At 37.4% G+C, this 22,170-nt stretch overlaps 2 protein-coding genes across 2 annotated transcripts in view; one reads left to right on the plus strand and one right to left on the minus strand.

Annotated features, from left to right (window-relative positions):
* The window catches only part of NPAT (nuclear protein, coactivator of histone transcription), a 48,194-nt gene extending 36,009 nt beyond the window's left edge, over positions 1 to 12,185 (plus strand). The window contains 5 exon segments of the mRNA XM_072611186.1: positions 1,719 to 1,834; positions 1,920 to 2,028; positions 8,258 to 8,324; positions 8,409 to 9,543; positions 10,505 to 12,185. Coding sequence (XP_072467287.1) covers positions 1,719 to 1,834; positions 1,920 to 2,028; positions 8,258 to 8,324; positions 8,409 to 9,543; positions 10,505 to 10,582 — 1,505 coding nt within the window. The 3' untranslated portion in view covers positions 10,583 to 12,185.
* A 1,126-nt stretch (positions 12,186 to 13,311) lies between these two features.
* Positions 13,312 to 22,170, minus strand: part of ACAT1 (acetyl-CoA acetyltransferase 1) — a 34,460-nt gene continuing 25,601 nt past the window's right edge. Inside the window, exons 9-12 of the mRNA XM_072611187.1 lie at positions 19,375 to 19,488; positions 18,490 to 18,554; positions 15,923 to 16,080; positions 13,312 to 13,892 (exon numbers count right to left, since the gene is read on the minus strand). Of these exons, the coding sequence (XP_072467288.1) occupies positions 13,772 to 13,892; positions 15,923 to 16,080; positions 18,490 to 18,554; positions 19,375 to 19,488 (458 nt within the window). The 3' untranslated portion in view covers positions 13,312 to 13,771. The remainder of the gene's footprint in view (positions 13,893 to 15,922; positions 16,081 to 18,489; positions 18,555 to 19,374; positions 19,489 to 22,170) is intronic.

Raw genomic sequence — 22,170 nt, forward strand, 5'->3', positions numbered from 1 at the left:
CACTTGATTATACTAAAATAAAAATAGCAAAAGATCCTATTTTGATTGCCACTACACATGGTCCCTATCGAGAGTTTGTGTTACCTCAGCTGGAGAAACAATAAATAATTGCTGAAACTGCATGGCACTGAGTCTGACTACAGCTGAACTTCAGAGAAATAGGAGGCCTTATAGAGGAGCAGGCAGGCACAACTTGAGTTGGCTGAAAAGATTGAGTCCGGTTTGGAGAACTTAATGTGGTATTTCTCAAATATCAGTGGGGTGTTCCAGGTATAAGGAACAGCCTACTAATTCCTGAATAATTAGATAGCATGCTTCTTTTTATATTCAGTAGTGATATCTACTTAGAAATTTCAGTAAGCCATACTATTTTTTACTGCCTTTCCACTAAGGTTGATGGATTCACATCAATTGATTGGGATTATAGGATTGGCTATGAAAACTTTTTCTGCACCTGTGGGTGGAATGTGGGAATAAATGAACGCATTTAAGTGCTTACTATGTGCAAAGCATTGTGCTCAGTACCAGGGATACAAATAGACAGGTAAAACTGACCCTGTTTGCCAGAAGCTCTTGTTCTCAAAGGGAGCATCAACCCAGGTAGGAATTGCAAGTCATTTGGAAAGAACTTGCGGTCTATAGGATACTACAGCAAAACAAATAGTAATATAACAAAAACACCTATTTCTGATGTTAAACCATTTCATAGTAGCAGAGACTTTGGTGTTGAGAACTTTCTTTTCCAGCTTTTTAGTAGATGTGTCTATTGAAAGGGCAGAAGCAGCAGCAACTACAAAAGTACTGGCCAGGTCATTTCACAGAGATTGTTTCCTCGAATGATAATTCCTGGACTGGAAGATGGTCTGAGGTAACATTGTTGCTGTGACAATGCTTGGGCTTAACCTTTCCATCAGTGGCAATTGGTCATCAGGGATAGCAGTTCTCCAGCATGATCCTACCCTTGATGAACTTTCTTGTTGCTGGGCCAAAAAGAGGGCTGGTGATCTGGGTGGCACTGCTATTAACCCTTGCTCTAGAAGTTAGGGTCCTACCTACATCAGTCTGAAGTTTGACTCACCAGGTACGTAATATTTCTTGTGACTTAACTTTGTAAGCACCATGTTCAAAACCAACTGTGATAAACTACCTAGATAAATAAGAATAACTTTTATATTTATCTCTTTCAAGAGGATTGTTGTGATTTGATCTTCCATTTCTAAAATCTGACTTAGTTAAGATAGTTCCTGTGTAGGGTGATTGAAAGCAATACAAAAAGTACTTTTAAGATGCCTTTTTTTTGACATGAAGGTGAATATGGGTTCTCAAAGCCATTTCCTACTGATCTGGATAGGCTTCAAGTAGGAGCCTTGAAATATCATCCAAGAACAAGCCTAGTAAAACTCAGAAAAGCTTATCACTAGAAAGTTGGCCACCAAGTAATATATTTTTTTTCAACCACAAATACTCATGAAGACCATAGAGGGATTGCAGTGGAGAGTATTCTACCAATAAAATGAGAAAGAAAGGAGACAGGAAAATATTCATTTTGTGATTCTTGTCTCCACTTGCCACTCTTACCATTACTATTAAGTGAAGACTTAATCTGGGTTGTTTACAAGAGAAAAGGAAGATGAGGAAAGAAAGATTGTATAGAATCATTTACAGAGTATTAAGGTTATTTATTATGAGTATAAAACTTCAATATTTTTAAATTTTAGGATCTGCCATCATAATTGCCTCTCCAGTTCAGCCTGTACTCCAGGGAATGGTAGGAATGATTCCTGTATCAGTAGTAGGGCAAAATGGAAATACTTTTCCAGCCCCTCCCAGACAGGTAACATTTCTGCTTTGATATGGGTTAAAAATGGAGTGGTGAAATGTTTCAAGCGTACTCTAATGTAAAGTTTTTTCCCATCTAGGTTCTGCATATGCCTTTAGCAGCACCAGTCTGCAACAGAAGTGTCCCTAAACTCCCCATTCCTCCAAAATCTCAAAAAGTCCAGGGAACAAGAAACAAGCCTAGTGCAGGTACATTTTAAAGCTGGCTAAGTAATGTCAGCTTTATATTTCTTGTGTTTCCTTGTTTGTAGCAACTCTCTTAACTTTTTCTGGCAAAGGATCCCTTTTGAATCTTCTAATAGAAAGGAACCCTTAGAGATCATCATGTACTCCTAAATACTTTGAATACTTGGAGCTCTTACCTCAGAAGACAGCCCATTGTTTGTTTTTTTAACAAGTCTGCTATTATAAAACTCTGTATTTCCCTATAACTTATATCCTTTAGTTCTAAATATCCAATGCCTCTTGTGTGTGATTGTCTTTTCTAGTATTTCAAACTAGCCATCACAACTGCCATTCCATCCAGTCTCCCATGTTCAATATTTTGACTTTTCTTTGCTTAAACTCTCATTTCCAATTTGTTTTACTAATTCTTTTCAATTCCACTTCCATGTCTCCCTTCAGTTTCCTTTCAAATCCCACTGCCACTTCCCTAATGCAGATCTTTGTTACCACTCACCTGCATTATTTCTTTAGCCTTCTGTAATCAGTCTTCTTTTTTCCACTACTCACTTCCCTCTTTCATATTGCAGACTAATCTTCCTAAGGCATAAGAAGTACCTTTCTCAAAACACTTTAGTAGCTCTGTCTTATGTGTTGAGTAAAATTTGAGCCTTCCTTTGCCCTTTTCAATACAGTATCACTTAACCTCTCCAGCCTCACCTTCTCCTTCTCCCATTCATCTACACTGTTCTCCAACCAGACTATTCACTATGTTTTGTACAGTAATTATTAGCATTTGTGTCTTCTCTCCCTTTTGGACTATATGCCCCCTATATAAGTGTGATGACCTTGCCTTATCTAAATTCATTATCTTCCCTGGCACCCAGAGCTTTGGAGAAAGTAGGTACTTGAAGAATATTGAATATCAAACACACACCCCAAATTAGAAAAAAGATCACCAGGACAAGCATCCCCAATTCCTTCAATCATCCGTCATATGAAGTAGTTGTAAATGAGTGCTCTCTAGGACAAGTCCAGTTTATCTGATCAGTGTTTTATGTAAAATGCTGTCAACACAATGCAGATTACAAAATCATACGACCCCTTGATTTGTACTCTACATCTGTTAATGAAGCCTAAAGTTGCATTAGCTTTTTAGGGAGTGGCATCAGACTGACTTATGAATCCGCTAAAACCATGGTCTTTTTCATAGGAATAACTTTTAAGCTAGGTCTCCTCCACCCTACAGCTGTTTTCTCTTTGAATTTGACCTTGAATGGTTTTTGTCTAATTGTCAGTCCCACCCCCCCCAACTTTGTCAATTACAACCTGGAATTATGCCATTTATGATCATTCCAAGGAATTGACAGAAATGTTGAACGTGACCTGTCAAAATTGATTCCCAGTCATTAGTCCACATTACTTGGCATGACTTGTTCTCTTTGAACCTTAGCTCCAAGTGATTAATTCAGTTAAATTCAGTAAACATTCATTAAGCACCTCTCATGTACACTGTTCTAGATGTTGGGGATACAAAAACAGAAACAAAATAATCCTTGACCCTGAGGAGCTTAAATTCTACAAGTGCAATCCAACATAAACACACACAAGTAAATACAAGGTAACTTAAGGATCAAGAAAGCATTAACAATGTAGGAGATCAAGAAAGGTGGCTCCTGGGCTAAGTTTTGAAGGAAATTAAGGATTCCAATAGATAAAGGTAGATAGTGAATTTCAAGCTGAATCATATCCTGTAAAAAAAAGTATATTGTAGAGGAGATAGAATGCCAAGTTTGTAGAATACCTTGTAGACCAGCTTTGCTTAAATGTAGAATGTTAGAAAAGAAGTAATATAAAACAAGCCTGTAATGATAGGTGGGAGCCAAGATGTGGGAGGCTTTAAATGCCTAGCTGAAGAGTATGTATTTTGTCTTAGAGGCAAGAGAAGAGATCACTGAAGGTTTTTCAGTAGAGGGGTGACATGATTAAAACTGCTTTATGATGATTTTCAGCAGCTCTATGGTGTATAGATTGGATACGAAAGAAACTAGAAAGCAAAGAGGTGTTAAAGTAGTTCAGGTGAGAAGTGTCTGCTATAGGGTAATGACCATACTCCAAAACTAGTACTCTAATATTATTGCTTTGTTGACCCGAAGTCAAACTATTGATTTTCTGAATGAAGAGAAGGACATAAAAGCCGTGGTGGAGTTAGAACAAATAAAAACTTGGCACTTTGGTTGGGTAAGGGAGATGAGGATGTGATAGTGAGAAGACTTGAGGATGACTCTGAAGTTGCCATTGGATGACTGGAAGGATGGTAATATCTTCAGATATATGAAAGTTTAGAGAAGGGATAGATTAAAAGGGGTTGGGGGAAGGGAGAAATGATAAGTTTTAGTTTGGACATGTGAAGTTTGAGGTGCAAGTAGGACATCCAGGTAGAGAAATTCACTAGTTGGCAAGGTAGGCCTGGAGTTCAGGAGATAGATTGGGGTTGGATATTAGGAGTTGTCTGCATAGAAGTGAGTGACAGGTGAACTATGGGAGCTGATGAGATCTCCAAAAGGGAGTAAAGAGAGAGAAGAGGGCTCTCAACCAGTTTCACAGGATACTAATATTTAGTGAAAGGGAGGTCAGTGATGATCCGACAAAGGAGGGTGAGAAGGAGTGGTCGGACGAAAAGAAAGCAGTGTCAGCAAGGCCAGGAGAATCAAGAATAACCAGGAAGAGGTTAATTGTCAGAAGTCGCAGTGAGATTCTGGCTATGAAAGGAAAAAGAAATAGGATGGTAGCTTAAGGAGATGGAAGGACCAAGTTACGATTGTTTAAGGATGGGGGAAACCTGGGCATGTTGATGGGGATGATCCAAGAAGGAATTATCGGGAAAAGGGAAAGCAGTAAGCTCTTAGATAGCACCTTCTGTGTGTTGGGCACTCTGCCAAACACTTTACAAGTATTATCTCACTTTACTCTCACAACAGCTCTGGGAGGTTATCCCCATTTTACAGATGAGGAAACTGAGGCAGACAGTGGTAAAATAACTTGTCCAGAGTCACACAGCTAGTAAGTGAGGCCAGATTTAAACTCAGGCCTTCCTGACTCTAGGCCCAGTACACTGTGGTGCACCACCAGCCGTCTCATGGATAAGGAGAAATTGCTGGTGCAAGGGGAAAAGCCCCCAGGAGAGGAGTTGGGATCTGGTGTGTGAATTAGAGCATCTGGCTTTGACTTGTCAGAAAGAAGTCTTGACTTCTTTCTCAGAAATGAGAAAAGCAAGAGAAAAATGCTATGGAAGAATTTTCAGATTGAATAAGGAAAAAGTTCACACATGGCAAATGACTTCCATTTTCTCAGTAAAGCAAGGAAGGAAGTTTCTCTTTGGCAAAGGAAGGTGAGAGTATGTGAAGGGCTTGAGGAGAGAACATTTGAAATCCCTACTCTGTGAATAGAAAGTCAGTGAGGGGAAAAAATAAAAGTTTGCCATGCAACATTGAGGGAGGTGGAGTTGTAATTAACAAATTTGTGATCATTTCAGCATACCAGTTTCTCTAGTAGCTTTCTGCAGCATTTGAATAGGAGTGCAGAGTAGTAGGAGTCATCTCCTAATACCACAGTTGGGGTGTGGTTTTGGCATTGACTGGACAAGGGAACAAGAGATTCCAAAATAAAGTTGAACTGGTCAGCCACTAGGTTATCAATCAAAGAACGAACATTAAGTACCTACTATGTGGTAGGTACTCTGCTAAGGACTTCAGATAGAAAGGCAAAAGACAAGCCCTAGTCTCAAGGACCTCACAGTGTGATTGGGGAAACAACATGCAAGTAGCTGTGGTCAAACAAGACATAGACAGGATAAATTGACAAAACTCGACTGCAGACTAACGTGGGGGATAGAATAAGGAGGTGAGCATTATAACTAGGTTTTAAACTTGGGTGATGGGGAGGATGATGGTACCCTCAACAGTGAAAGGGAAGTAAGAAAGATGGGAAGGTTTGAGGACATAAGTTGGTGAAAGTTGGACTGAGATCAGAGTAGGGATACATGAGATGGTGACCTGGGACAGTAAGTCATAGTGAGAATTAAAGGAAGATTCAGGTAGAGGGAGAAATGGAGAGATTATCAGAGAGGAGAACTGAAGGATTTAGGAACCTTGAAGACAGCAGTTAGGAGTAATGGTGAAATCTGAGCCATGACTATCCCTGTAAGAAGGTGAGGGAGAGGGAATGTATGGGTCAGTGAAGGGAGGCCAGTGTGCTGGAGGGGCAAACAAGTGTATATTGAGGTCTCAGTAGGGGGGGTAATGTTAGAAGGCTATAAGGTAGTTACTCATCTCCTTAAGAAAGGTGAGTGACAGCTTTATAGACAACTTTTTAAAAAATCTAGACCAAGAGATGTAAATGTATAGAACAGTCCTCACTAGGGGAGATATTGCAGGTGATGATGGCAAAAGGTATGTCTCCTCTTAAGAGGAAGAGTGGAGGTAATGGGCAGGGGAGGATCTGGGGCAATGAGGACCACACTAAGGTAAGTAAAGATGGAATTTAGAGTGAGGTATCACCAGAAAGGGTTTTCTCCACAGCAAGGGATAACTGAATCAGATGGATAAGGGAAACAGGAAGTGAGAGTTTGCTAGATAATGGGATTCTTTCAGGGTACTGATGTCTGAGACCAGCCTTGGTATTAGATTGCTTCCATAGCTTAAATCTGAAATGCTGGGAAGCTGTGGGCAGATAAAACAGACAGAAATAGAAGGGAGCTCTCTCCATGTTCTTCAGTTAATAAACACCTAGTTCGCCTCTGAAAGGAAGAACTCGGGGTAGCTAAGTGGCACCGTGAATAGAGCACTGGCCCTGGAGTTGGGAGGACCTGAGTTCAAATCCTGTGTCAGACACTTGACACATTAACTGTGTGACGTAGGGCAAGTCACTTAACCTCAATTGCCTTGCCTTCCCCACCTGCACCCCAAAAAGGAAATTAAAAAAATGATCTCATGAGCCTTATCCCAAAGTGAAATGACAACTCACACATAGACTAGGAAACAAGTACTTAATCTGAGCTGACAAAAATGAAAACCACTGCTTTATTTTCTTAATGCTTACAAATCATTAGTTAATCCATTCTAGAATTTTATTAACTTTGGTTTCCATAACTAGTTGTGACGTTGGTGCTTCTTTGCTATTTTGTGATTCTCTCCTTTGTGCCCTATACCTATGTATTTTATTTACCTTTATCATTTCTCCTTTTTTCAGTCCTCTCTCCCACAAATAAATGGCAGTCCCCTGCTCCTTTATGAATGTCCCAATCCCCAGTCTCTAATACTTTTCCCACATAATTTCTAAATCCTCTCACCTGACTGCATTTTCTGGCCTTGCAGACCTTCTTTCCCACATGACATGGCATTCCTAAGGCTTTTAAATCATAGATTTAGAGCTGGAAGAGACATAAGAGGTAATCTAGTCCAACCTCTTTATTTTTATAGATGAAGAAACTGAGGCCTAGAGAAGTTAATTGACTTGGGCAAAATTATACAGATAAATGGGAAAGCTAGTAGTCAAACCGATGGCCTCCAACCTCAAATGTAGGATCTAATATTTTATTGATCCTGTACCTGAAACCAAACTATACAATACATTTAATGTCTTTTGCTTTATATTTAATATATTTAATTTTGTTTAAATATTAATCTATAGAATTTGCTATTTCTTAGCAAATTAATGAGTAAATACTTAACATGTAATGATTTATATAAATTTATTAAATAAGTCCAATGTATTTATATTTAATATGTCTTTTGATTGACTTATAGTGCTAAGCAGGCCTGATAGGAGAAGAGATGCCTAGGTTAACATAAGAATTCATTTTATCAAGGAATTAAGATTTTATTAGCAAATACTCTATATTTTTAAGATTAAATACACACTTTTTAAAATAAACACCTCTCCTGCCCAGAGCAAGGTATTTACTTAGACTTTTCATTTAATCATGTATTCAAGTTTATCACAAGAGAACTTTCTCAGGGTTACCGGTCTTGGTTTTAAGTGTGTTTGAGAATTTAAGACTAGAGGGTAAAGTTTTCTTCAGTCAGTAGACTTCTAGTTTCAAAGTAGTCTATGCATGTGTTTCTATTTCTTCAGAAAATTCAGCGCCAGTAATATGTAAAAATATTGCAGTTGTAATCACCAACCTCTTCTCTTACAGGTGGGTATAATTTCTCCAAAGGATGTTTTCTGTCCTTAATTGTTTCTATTTTAATAGTTCCAGGAAAGTTGACAGCCAGCTTGGGGGATTCTTTGAGCCACCCAGTTAGTTTGCATACACAGAGGTGAGGCACAAATGTTTTCTTCTACACTTGTGTTATTTAAATGGTAGCATTTTGTTGCTGAAGTATTTTTCCCCTTTTTTGCAGAACTCTAATTCCTGAAAAGAATATGGCTGCAGATCTTGGGAAGAAATTAGAAGACACCACAATTCCTCTTTCAGCAGACAGTACAGTGTCCACTAGCAAACCACATGAAAGTCACAGGCGTGTGCTATGCTTTGATACATCTCCTGGAGTCAGCATCCAAGGGTCTAATACCAAAACACTGTCTCAAAACAAAGAAAGAAATGACATTCCTTTTGTTACTGTGGACCCTCCCACCGTGTCATCCTCCATTGTAAAATCCTCTTTTAATGTCAAAAAAGAGAAAGAAAAACCTTCTGGGCCTAAGATTTTATCACAGTCAGAAACTGCAAGCAGTAGGAATACAGCTGGGAAAGAAACCCAACCTGAAAAAAAGAGTTCACTGACTGGCCTGGTTCTTGATTCTTTTCATAAAGCAACGGCTAATAAGGAGAATGAGCTACAAAGGGATGTGGAAAGGCAGAAGAATCAGGAAGCCATCAAATTATCAAATGGGCATCAGAATGGTCCTTTATGGAATGAGAAAACTACTGCCTCAGTTCAAGAACTGACTAAAAAACAGGGGCCATCTTCGAACAGTAAAAACACTGTTTCAACAGGGACAGCTTCAAAGGAGCTAAAACGAGATCAGACTAGTAAATCTGCCAGTCCTTTAACTAAAAACAGTATAGAAAAATTACATGACCTTCATTGGCACAGCCCAACTAACAGACTCCCCAGTACTGGGGATTTACCTGTGCCTCGGACACCAGGATCAGCAGCTGGGGAGAAACATAGAGAAGAACCCTGTGACAGCACCCAGACTCCCTCCAGTAGACGTTACAGTGATGAGAGTGGCACTCCCAAGGGAATGGTCCCTCCTGCCACTCCAGACTTACCAGCCTGTAGCCCTGCCAGTGAAACAGGGAGTGAAAATAGTGTAAACATGGCAGCTCATACTTTAATGATTCTCTCACGGGCCGCCATCTCAAGGACTACTTCAAAACCTCTCAAAGATAATACACAGCAATTTAGATCTTCAAGGACCACCACAAAAAAAAGAAAACTAGAAGATTTAGATGAGCGTGATCGACCTACACGTTCTTCTAATAAAAATCTTCCAAATTCAGCAGTGCCAATAAAAAAGAAGAAAATTAAGGCAAGTCTGAAAGCTTTTTAAAAATTTGTTTTTTTTTTGAGGCTCAGATTAAATAGTTTTCCACTGTTTACTGATGTCCATTAATCTGGCTGATCATTATCTTAATAATTACATGCTAACTGTGCATAATACCTTCTATATTCATCAAATGTGTTACCTTAGGTGGAATTAGGATGAGACTAAAGTTTTCTGACACCTTATAATCTTGACTTCCATATCCATTTGTTCATTTATCCAATTGATAACTTACTGTGTGCTGGCCCTGTAAATTGTCTTACATATATTAAATTCCATTTTGCTATCAAAAGTTTTGCCGAAAAAAGTGGCACATTACTTCTTTCAAAAATCCATTTATCCAAAACATTATTTTAGCCTTTCAGTGTACTAGAAAGGAGGTACATGGATGGTATTTCCAATTTTCCTAAATTAAACCGTTCAGCAACTGTGATAACAACTTAACTTTTAAAAAATGCTTTGTGAGAAATGTTTTCATGAGATTTTTTAATTCAAATCTTGAGTGTTTAAAAAAGTTAGATTATATACATGGGGAACATTTTCTTAATAATATAGAAAAAGTGGTGACTATTGTAATTCTTACAAAGTGCTTTCCTTACAACCACCCTTTGAGATAATTAGGTTATACAGGGTATATTATACCCATTTTACAGTCAAGGGAAGTGAACTCTCAGAAGTCACATAGCTAATGATTATTATCATTAGGATGAGTTTAGAATCCAAAAATATATATAAACTTATTACTAAATGAAATCTTCATATAAAAATAATTATAAACTTGTATTTATTTTTATATAACTACAAAACTGCTTATCTAAAGTAATTTAGCATTTTTCTCTCATTTGGAAAAGGCAAACATAGGACACTGAAAAGGCTGAGGCTGATCCATTGTGATTATGTGAATTTGATGTTAGTTAACATGGGGTTGTTTTTCTTCTCTCAACAGAAAAAGAAGCTACCTAATTCATTTCCTGCTGGAATGGACGTGGACAAATTTTTGTTGTCTTTGCATTATGATGAATAAGAGCTCTAAATTATTAAGAACATTAACAATTTATTACTATGAGTAGGAAAAAAATCTGAGAGCATGAACTGCATTGTCAGTGCACTGAAGTTACACTTTATAGCTGTATCATGCTGTTTCTAAAGCAGCTTGCTAGTTTGTAAATAGACTTGATTTAGTATATTTTTATTTTGAAAAAAGCACTTGCAGAAGTATAAAGCCATTAAACTGCAAAACTGTATAGCTACAACAACTGCATATTGTAAATACTGTATAAATTGTATTGAAATTGAATTTCAATTAACTAAATGTTCTGAAAAGCCTGGTTTGGTTTTGTTTTTTAATTACCAACCAATTCCCAATTCACAGATTTATCCTTTAGAACAGTTTCATTTAATTCTTTGAAAGAAAGTAATTGTTTATAGTCAGCCTAACAAGACATTTCTAAGACTTAGCCATTAAACAAATTAAAGGTAGGGCCTTAGAATAAGAGTTTGATAGGTTTTTGGTGGTTTTTTTTTTTTTTTTAAGTGTTTCTCTACTCCTCGTTATCACGGTAAAGGTTGTGTTCCTGATTTTTTTTTTAAGTTAAAAAAAAACAGGAAGAAACAAGAGCTTTAAATATCCCTTGTGGGTGTCATTCTGGTCTCTTAGTTAAGAAAGGGAGAATTTTAGAAGATATTTAATAAGTGTTTTGACCTGTTGTGGTGTGTAGGGATTTTTACAAAATCTTAATGTTTAGACTATTGAGCCATATATATAAAGTTTGCTTTGTAGTTGAAATTTCCCAAAAAATGTACATATTCCCCCTCCCTACTCCCCCCAAAAAATACTGGGGCTTTTAAAAAATTGCACTAATTCAGAAAAGTCTTCAATCTAATGGCCAAATCTCATTTATTTAAATCTTATATCCAATATTGAGAGCTTGTGTGTTGAAATTTATTTCTTAGCATTTTTTCTTATAGAACCACATCCATTTCAATATTTTCCTCTGTAGATAAATAGTGAAGGAATTATTGTCTATTTTTTTTCTCTTTTTCCTTAAACTGTTTCAGTGCTAGGTATCTACATATGTAGATATCCACAGGTCAGTTCAATGATATATTGTCTCCATAGCTTCTTCCTAGCTATATAGAGAAAGCATTAGAGAGCTATCATCCTTGTTTGTAATAAAACCTATCAAGTTTAAAGGTCAATTTAAACCTTTACCTGAGAACAAAATCTTAATTAAGCATTTAACCTATTGTGCCTGAATATTACTGATGTAAAGTGCGTTCTCTAAAGTGCTTCCTATTGTGACTCAACTTAAACCATGTAGATTTTTCTCCCTACAGGGCTGTCCAGCATTGACATTAATGTAGCTTTCTTCAACTGTGTTCTTTACTGAGCCATAAAAACCCATTTGCTATCTGGTAACCATTTGCTCAGTTTATTTCACTAGCACTAATTGTTTTGTCATGTTCAAATTTTACTTGAGACTTTTGTGTTGTAAAAAATTTGTTTGATGTGGTAATATGAAGATTCCTAAGGAACTAAATATTATGCAGTCACTGTTTATATAAACTCTATTACTTGATACTGCATTACCGTTAGGTTTGAATAAATATTTTGGTTAATTTCAAAAGTTTGACTTATTTATTGACACCTGGTTTCTGAACATATGCTTTTATTTCTATCTGGAAGCGCCTAACTTCATGGTAGAGACAAAGCTCATGGCATGGTTTTAAGCTTAGCAAGTTGATTGGCAGGGTCAGTTTACAGATTTAGAGTTGAGAATACTTTAAACTGCACTTTTGGGACACCCCCCCCCCCCCATGTTATACTCTTCATTTTAACTTCCTCTTACCATTTCATGCAATATCCTCATGCCCACATAGTGCTGTGTTTATTCTGTTATGCCTTGTAGCTTTATTTTCCAGCAGTCTTCTGAATGTTATGGAATCCAGACTACTCTTTACAAATTAGAACTCTTATTTCTAAATGGCAAAAGTTCCTAGTTTTCCTAAATCTCTACCCTGCTAGCTTTTATCAGGTCAGAATTAGGCAAGGCAGTTTTTAGATATTTGATAAGTTCTACTGTTTAGTGCCAGTACTCCACAAACTAGTATTTGGAAAACAATGGCTTAGCTCATGAGGATTATACACCTGCTACATACCAATTGTGAAGAAAAATAATCACCATAAATCTTCCCAAACCTACTGAGTTTTAAATGTGCAAACCTGTATTTATTAACTGTATATAAGAATTAAAGCACCTATTTAGTGTTAACACCACTAGAGTATATTCTTTGAAATGTATAAAAAAAAATCATGGGTATAAACTAGAGACATTACGGTTCACCTAGAGTTTAGCAGCAGGTATACAAGAGGCCAAAGGAACAACTAAAGAAACTCAGCCCATGTCTGGATTTTTTGTTGTTCAGTCTTGTCCAATTCTTCATGACCCCACATTTGGGGACTTCTTAAAGATACTGGAGTACTTTGTTGTTTTCCTCTCCAGCTCATGTGAAAGATAAGGAAACTGAGGCAAACAGGACTAAGTGACTTGCCCAGGATCACCTAGGTATTGTCTGAGGCCAAATTTGAACTCAGGTGTTCCTGACTTCAGGCTTGGCAATCTAGCTGCCCCAGGTCTAGCTTAGAGAAGACTTTAAGGATGGTATTTACTATAGAACTAGGTCTCAAAGGGAATTAAATTGTAGGCTGGATTCACTATCAACTTTTTAGTCAAACACTTGGCTCTGACCCAATTTATTGAAAAACATTTAATTTCTAGTCAAATTAATTACAAAAAGTGTATCAATGATAAGGATTAATAATTACATGTCACAGTGAAAAATTAAGAAAAAGCTTAAAGGTAAGTTTACATCCATTTTACCAAAAAGAAACTTAGGGCTTTTTGGAAGGCACTCATCCATGCTCCTACCACTGCAGAATTTTGAAAAGTATGAATCCATTTTAAAACTGGATACTTTTCAATTCAACAATCATGCCCAAGTCTTCCTGGAAATTGAAAAGGCTTTAGAGATCCCTTTCTTAGCTAAAAATTCCTTAAGATTACCAAATCTGATGAGAAAATTGTTTATTTATGCTATACATGGATTCTGTGCAGCATCCAGAAAAGCTGTCCCTTTGCACACCCTTAATTATTAACTAACTGGTTGATCTCTTCTGATCACAAGTACAGGTGAGGGTCCTTGGCTCCATTTTCTAGAACTTCTGGATTAGTATTGCAGACGCACCGCCTCCTCCATTGCAAATCCCTGCAATACCATACTCTCCTTGCTTCAAGGCATGAACCATGTGAACAACAATTCTTGCTCCAGACATCCTAGAATTTAAAAGGGAAAAAAACATTTTCATTCTTCATATATATAGCCTTATGTTTCTAAAGCACAAAAATTTAGTTTTAATTTCACAGTCATATCTATAATTCACATACTTTAGAATTTTCTGAGGTACAAAAGCTATTATTTGAGGAAGTGACAGGTAAGTGTCCACGCACCTTAATAAAGTAACTAGTAGTTTTTGAGAACATGTATGAGAACACTTTCAAAGCATAAAACAAAGTCATTCCATTTCTCTGCCAACAGAACCTGAGAGATCATCTAACCAAAGCCCAGTCCTGAACACGAATCCTCTGCAAACAAAGTGGCTAAAAAGTCCTCTCTCTTGACCCAGAAATTCTTGGGTTTATGCCTCAAGGAAACCACAGGAAAAGAGTAAGGTCCCCACATGCTACAAAATATTTATATTTGAACTTCTTACGATAGCAAAGAGTTAGAAACCAAGATGCTTATCATCTGGGAAAAGGCTAAACTGTGGTACATGAATAGGGTATTACTATGCTGAATTATGATTGTGATGAATACGGAAAAGACGTGAAAAGAACTGCATGAACTGATGCACAGCCAAGAAAATTATAGTAAAATAACCACCAAAAAAAAGGCAAAAGTGAATGTTGCAAAATTATAAAGAACAAGCATGACTTGAAAAAATATGAGATACATATTCCCACCATACCCTTTTGTAGAAGTGGGAGATCTACAAACGTACATTTTATATATCTGCTGATTTTTTTTCTTTATTTTTGGCTTTTAAAATACTGTTTATTATACAGGATGACTTGCTTAGAGAAGGTGAGGGAAATTTTAGTGATGCAAAAAAAAAAATAAAAACTAGAGTAAAATAAGATCACTACTGTGGTTGATAAAAGCATTTACATTCTGGGGTGGAGGTGGAAATGCAACACAGATGAGTAAACAAGGAGTAAACAAAGTAATCTGAGAAGGAAAGAACACTAAGAGATTCAGGGAAGGTATCATGTAGGAAGTAGCACCTGAGCTGGGTTCTGAGCTGGGTTTTTGTATTTGTAATCCCAGTAACAAGCACAGTGCCTTATTCATAACAGAAGAGTAACAAATGTTTGTTAAATTGATGACTTCATGATCCTTAGAAGTACTTTCTAAGTTCATTCTTACTATTACTTTTCCTAAAATGAATCACCAGAAGCAGGAATTGGTCACTCCTGTTTTAACAGGTAATTAAATGGATATCTCAGTCACATCTTGGATGTATGACTTGGTAAGAGAGAAGACAGCAAAGAGTCACCACCTAGCACCATTTATCACTTCTTCCTTTACTCCTTTCCTTTTGAATGGCCTCCTCTCCCCCAATGCAACCTTTGGATACACGCAATCATTTTTCAAAGTATAAGCTGCTGTTTCCTTCTCAGATACTCTAGATGGCTCTGTTATGGCAGGGGATGCAACCCTCATGCTACATAATACTTAGCTCTAATGTTCAGTGGTTCTTTCTTTCCTCTTTTGTAGTCTATGCTAAGATATATTTATGCACATTTGTATTTGAATTGTGGACAACATTATTCCAATTTAGAACTTCTTGAGTTAGATTAGGATTCCCTTTTGACTCTTCAGCATCATTTTTCTATATGGCTTGAAGTATTTCTTCTGTTTTTTTCTTTCCAAACAACATTTAATTCTCCCTAGTAACCTAAACAGTGAAGAGTTGTTCCTCAAGCCCTTTTACCTTGCACATACTGTACTTTGAACATACATAACAATTACTTGGCAGTGGCACAAAGGCAACCATTATTCATTTTATTTAGGCACTCCACACTTTTTCTGGAAGCAAAACTCTCTTTCAGTCATTATTGTTGATAGCAAATATTCTCAAATCCATTAGCAAAAGAAAGAACCCAAAATATATAAATCCACTTAAATTTCATCAGCTTAGCATTTTAACTCTCAAATGGTTAGCATAAAATTTTGGAAACACTGAAACACAGAAACTAAGAATATGCAGAGATAGAACGTGTTCTGTACAATAATTTTCACTTACCCAATTGGGTGTCCCAAAGAAACAGCACCTCCATTGATGTTCACTTTTTTAGGATCAATATCCAACATTTTCATATTTGCTAATACAACTAAACTAAAGGCTTCATTTACTTCCCACATGGCAATATCATCTTTTTTCAATCCTGAATTTTTAAGAAGCTGAAAACAAATTATCATAAATTCAAATGATTTGGTAAGCCATAAGATCTTAATTTATGCATTCATATTTGAACTTTAGGTTTTTAAATAGGCACATTTTGCAGTAGTTTGTCTTTACTAAAATAACTTTGAGGAAATATGGCATAGTCCATAAAGTTCACCTCACCTTCGCAAAGACTGGGAGCAGTCAAGTGTGGCCTCTGACACAAATGGCTGTGTGATCATGAACAAGTCACTAAATCTACCAGTGCTACCAGCAATATTCTAATGTATATATGTAGCAGGTGCCAAACTGCACTGGGAAAGGTAGTTGCTTACTAAACGGTGCCCATCCCCATGAAATTACCAGTCCAATTTAATAAATAAGTTTCAACAGTATGCAACTTGCAAAGTGATGGCTCCCAGAACTGTAATAGAACCAAAATGCACTTTATTTCTATGGATTTACAATCCAAAGGAGTCCTTTTAGCTCCGTGCCCAAGCAAAATTTCAAGACATCCATTCCTTAGCTCCAAAAGGTAAAAGAAAATCGTAGGTATTAAAGCAGGTGTCCTATATCTAGTCCAGTGTACAAGCAAAGGCTGAAACAATTTCATAGCCCAGAAACCTGAAGTCACTTGAGAGCTGAGAATGTACTGGAAGATAATTACAAAATAGTTGCAAACTGAAGGCAGAGAAATTGCATGAATGTTAAGAAATGCCTGGATCCATTCATACAACTGCAAGAAATGGTTTAGGGGAAAACCATGTTAGAAGTCCACATAAATAAATATCTGAGATTTATTTTTGAAAGGGGTTCGTTTTTTCCCCCACTACAAGTCTTACTTGACAACATCACTCTCTACATAAGCTCTGGCAGGACCTTCCAAGCTAGAAAAGATTAAAGTAGCAACCTGGCAATGAACTTCCTATTATTCCATTATCAGCTATGCAGTCCCTTTTTTAATTTAAATATGCATATATATATATAACTACATGTTTGATGGCTAAAAACCAGTTCTACAATAGTTTGTCCTTCCTTTTCCTTTTTTTTTTTTTTTCATTTTTGAGGCAACCAGGGTTAAGGGACTTGCCCAGGGTTACACAGCTAGTAAAATGTCTGAGGCTGAATTTGAACTCAGGTCCTCCTGACTCCAGGGCCAATACTCTATTCCACTGTGCCACCTATTAAGTTTGTAGAAGTTCATCGCTAGGTGGACTACAGAGTTAATTTTTTGAGCAAAGCAACTTAAAATGACCATGCACTAAGTAAGACACAGTAAGTATATGATCTTTCAGTGAAATAAAGATCCTCATCAATGAAATTAGGGATCCTGTAAAACAATTTCCTTATCGAGTTCTTACCTATCTTGAATTTAGTATGAGAGGGCATGAATTCAAATCCCAACTCTTCCGTGCTGTATGACTTTGGGTCAAGAAGTTAACCTGTCTAGGCTTTCTTCCTCATTTTTTCTATCACTGAATTAACTTCCCAACCATATCTTACTATTTTGAATACACTGTACTATCCTTTGGGCAAAAGGCTAACATTCAAATTTATTTTCATTCCCTGGGAATATACTACCTGAAGGCAGAAGGCAACAGCCCAAAATAAATAAATATGCTGAGCAGAGGAGTGAAATGAACCTGAAATTTGAATTTTCAAGATAATTCATAATAACTGATTTTCAGGTCTGTAGAAATAAAAGATCATAATCTATAAATAATGCCTGCCATTTACATAGTACTTCTTATATTTTACAAAGATTTTACAGGCATACTATCTTACTTAATCCATACAAGCACTATTATTCTAATTCTATATTTCAAGAGACAGGGTACAAAGCAAAGTAATTTGCCCAAGGTCACATAGCTTGTGGCAACACCTATACTCTTAAAGTATTTTAAGAGTAAAGGTCTTTAAATTCCTCTTTTGGTGTTCTACTACATCATAATGCCTCTCTAGCAGTGAAGACAGATGACTTTAAATCACTTCCAAGAATTAATATACAATGCTATCCCTATAGTAACAGAAAGAAATCTCTCTCCAAAAAAAATAGTTATCAAGGGTATAATCTAAATATAAGGCAGAGTTCACTTTATTTTTTTAAACTTTAAAATTTACAGGGATTTTAAAAACTGGCTACTACTTTATAGGTGAAGAAACTGGGGTGTTGTATGTGTTTAGGTAGGTAATGTATTTATCTCATATATGTGTGTACATGGGAAATTCTGAAATGGCCAGAACAAGGAGGCAGATTAAGGAACATGCATGGTAACGGGTCACGGCTGCATAATTTAGCAAGGCATCAAAAGGCAATGAAGAGGAAATGTATTTTTACAAAGATATCACATCCTGAGATAGCAACATAATTAACCCAAAAGCATAACGACTAGTCTTACTAAAGCAGTATTATCCCATGTTCTTACCTTTGGTACAGCATAAGCAGGGGCAATTGGAAAATCAATAGGTGCCACAGCAGCATCTGCAAACGCTATAAAAGTCAGAGGTCAAGATTTTAAAATACTACATCTTCTGTCATTGAATAGAAGTTTTTCCCACTGACATGGGTAATATAGCCAGTAACTACCATGAATGGTTCACAAGAGCCAACCTTTTATAAAATATGTAAATCAGCACACTCCTCTAAATTGTGTTATTTAGAAAAGTAAATATTAACACGCTATATTCTTATATTTAGAAAATGAAGTTAAAAATCTGATACAAAAGACTAAATTTTTACAACTTATTTTTATTTAGTGCAAAAGAATGCAAAATATTGCACATGAAGTTAATGTTAAATATCCAGAACTGAAAAATATTATGGCAAAATTATGGCTTTGAATGTTCTAAGTCTAATGTTGAACTTCAAGAAGGTGAAGCACAAAATGCAACCTGAACCAGCAATACCTTCAAGCTGAATTAAACAAAAGGGGATAATTCCTAAAAACTTAAAGGAAATATAATGGTTTATTCAAGAAAACAAAGCAAAATAATGTCAGATATGCGCTCAGAACTTAATTCTGTAGCTTTCCTGAACCAGAGGATTGGAAGAGAAGAGGCAAAGCTAGTACGTATATGGGAAACTGCCAAGAAAGCAAGCTGTTTCGACAGATATGTCAAAACATATCTGTATGCCTGCCTTCCAACCTGAGTTCTCCTCAGTGAATTCAACATAACATACTTAGCTCATGCTATAACTCGTTACGAACAACAACAATAAAAAATTTCGTAGGTCATTAAAGATTGAGGTAATGACTTCTTGCTAACAGTTCACAGCTATATGGAGATAACAAACTCATAAAGTTTCTTACCTGCTACTCTCGCCAGTGGCTCAACATTGAGCCTCTTAGCCGCATCTGCTGTCATCAGAACCACAGCGGCTGCACCATCATTCAATGTGCTGGCATTGGCAGCTGTCACTGTACCTGAAAGTGACAATGAGCACAAAGTCAAAGAACTCAGTACACTCTTCACTGCATGACAGAATAAATAAAACAAGAGTCTAAGTTACTCTTCTAAAGTCTCTTAAGGAATATTAAGAGGCTTCCTGAACTTGTCTTGCCATATTTTCCAGAAACACTGGACCCAGAGTGTGAAGAAGGCCCTGGATGTATCAAGGATGAAGCCCCATCCTGAGTTAAAATTTGTTTGCATCCCAGACTAGACCCCTTGGGTGTATCTTTGGGAGTCAAGACAGGTGCTAGTCTGTCTGGACTGGGCTGAGAACCTACATGTGCAGCTGGGACCCTTGCAGATAAGCAGACTATCATATCATCATGGTCTTGCAGTTCCCAAGGGAAAAGAACATGGCTTTTGCCATCACCTTGCTCCTTTTCTTTGGGAGAGTGTTGGGGGTGTAAGCTCAGTTTCATGTGGACAGTCTCGGGCAGGTAAAGGTGAGGACTTCTAATCCTCAGAGTTCTCATGAGGCCCCCCAGGGAACAGCTGGGAATTGAGGCGTGAGATACGGGCTATCTCATGCATTTCTGCCTCTTCTCCGTGGGAAACTTACTGGGGAGAGCATCCCACCCTTGAGATTAACCCATGGTCTGAGCACACCTGTTGTTGACTAGCTTAAGGCTGAGAGCAGGCACAGTATTCAGGTCTGTGAACAGGATTCCCTCTCCATAGTCACCACCAGCTCCACCATGCCAGCGCTCTTCCTCACTCCAGGGCAGCCACTTAGAACTGAGACCTAGATCTGCTGCTCAATTCCCCCAGAGTCTTTAGGCCAAGGGCTCCAAAAGTGGCTGTCGCAGTGGCTGCTACCCCCCTGGAGCCACACTGGGCTCCCTTCAGGAGAAAGCGCTTCCTCACTGACCTTTGAAGCTGCCTTTGGCATTTGTGGGTTGAGAAATCTGGGAACCACAGCTGCTGCCCGTGATTCTGTGTCTTGAAGCCTGCTCTAGTCCTGATCATGCAGTACCCTGTGGCCAAGGTTGGGCTGCGCTCCCCTCTGAGCCCAGTGTGACAGACCTTTCCTGTCGGCCTTCCAGGCTGTCTTGGGCTGGAAATCTCTTTCACTCGGTCGTTTTGTGGTTTCTGCTGCTCTAGAATTTGTTTCATTTTTTTACAAGTATTTTATGGGCTATAGGGTAGAGCTAGGGCAGGTCCATCCTTCTACTCTGCCATCTTGACTCCACCCAATAAATAAACTTATTAAAAAAAAGAAATGATGCTCTCATAAAAACCTGGAAAGACTTACATGAACTGATGCAAAATTTAAATTAATAGAAGCAAGAGGACATTGTACACAGTAACCGCAATATTTTAAGATGATCAACTGTGAATGACCTAACTATTATCAGCAATACAATATTCCAAGACAACTCTGAAGGGGGTTACAATGAAAAATGCTATCCCTCTCCAGAGAAAGGACTGATAGAATCTGAGTTGTATATACATACACACATACATACATAAATATATGCATACATACATACACACACATATTAAAGAAACCTTATAAAATCCAGATTAAAAATATCTGTAAACCTGCCAGGTTCTTTGTGACCTTCTACTTGGGTAGTCATAAAAACCTTATCTGCCCTGTGAAAGATGTTGATAAATGTTGTAAAATACTGAAATAATTAATTGCTTTACTGAAAAACAGGGATCCCCTCCTTCTATTACAAACATTCACCACTAAAGTGTATGAGGGCAGGGGGAACTTACAAGTTTGTTTACAGTGTAGAAGTGATCTATGATGATTTGTGATTCTAACAATTACAAAATTATACTGAACTTACATCTTGAGCCAACTTAGTCTCAACAGACTCTAGTCTTAAAGATTTATTTTTGCCTTAGGAGGTTAATATACAATACTTTAAGAGAGGGAGCTCTGTAAATCTGGAGACAAAGTAAGCAGGCAGGTGTTTTTTCTGAGTTTTGAGTGAACTATTATATATACTCACAATCTATATGGAATTCCAGAATGTGATTATTTTCTTAAATTTTAATGATTGATTGCATAGCCTACTTTGATGTTCTTCCTGTAATTATTGTGCTTATAAGACTAGCTCCATAAGGTCTGAATTGGTTTTCACAACATGAACTAATTACTGAAAGGCCAAAATCATTAGATTTTTGTCAGGTTTTACTCAATTATACTAAGTCTTATCACTAGCAGGCTTCAGCAGTATTACCTAGAGAATCTTCACAAGTGACTTGGAACTTGGTCAAGGAAATAACTGCAAGAACCTTCCTGGATCCATTCACAGACATATATAAAACACCATATAGTTTTCAGCCAGGACTTCAAGGCCAACTGCTTGCCATTGATCAAATCCATTGGTGTGTCATTTACTGGACATGCCTTCTCAGAGATATGAATCATACTTGCTCAAACACAAATCAGGACACTTGCCTGGCCATAAAGGTTATGTCCCTTGGGGACCCAACCATGGAATATCACCATACACCCTAAGAGCACCAGACCTTGCTAGTAGGTCTTGTGCACCTTTAGTACCTTCCTACCTAATCTATATCTACACCTTGATCCCTCTTCGTAGGCAACCTCACCTGCACCCTCATCACCATGGGTACTGACCTTACCCTTTATAACTCCCAAGTTTCCGTGACATACTCCTCAACCCCCTGCCCAGGTT

Source organism: Notamacropus eugenii, chromosome 5, assembly GCF_028372415.1.
Source record: "Notamacropus eugenii isolate mMacEug1 chromosome 5, mMacEug1.pri_v2, whole genome shotgun sequence".
In the NCBI taxonomy this organism is placed as follows: Eukaryota; Metazoa; Chordata; class Mammalia; order Diprotodontia; family Macropodidae; genus Notamacropus; species Notamacropus eugenii.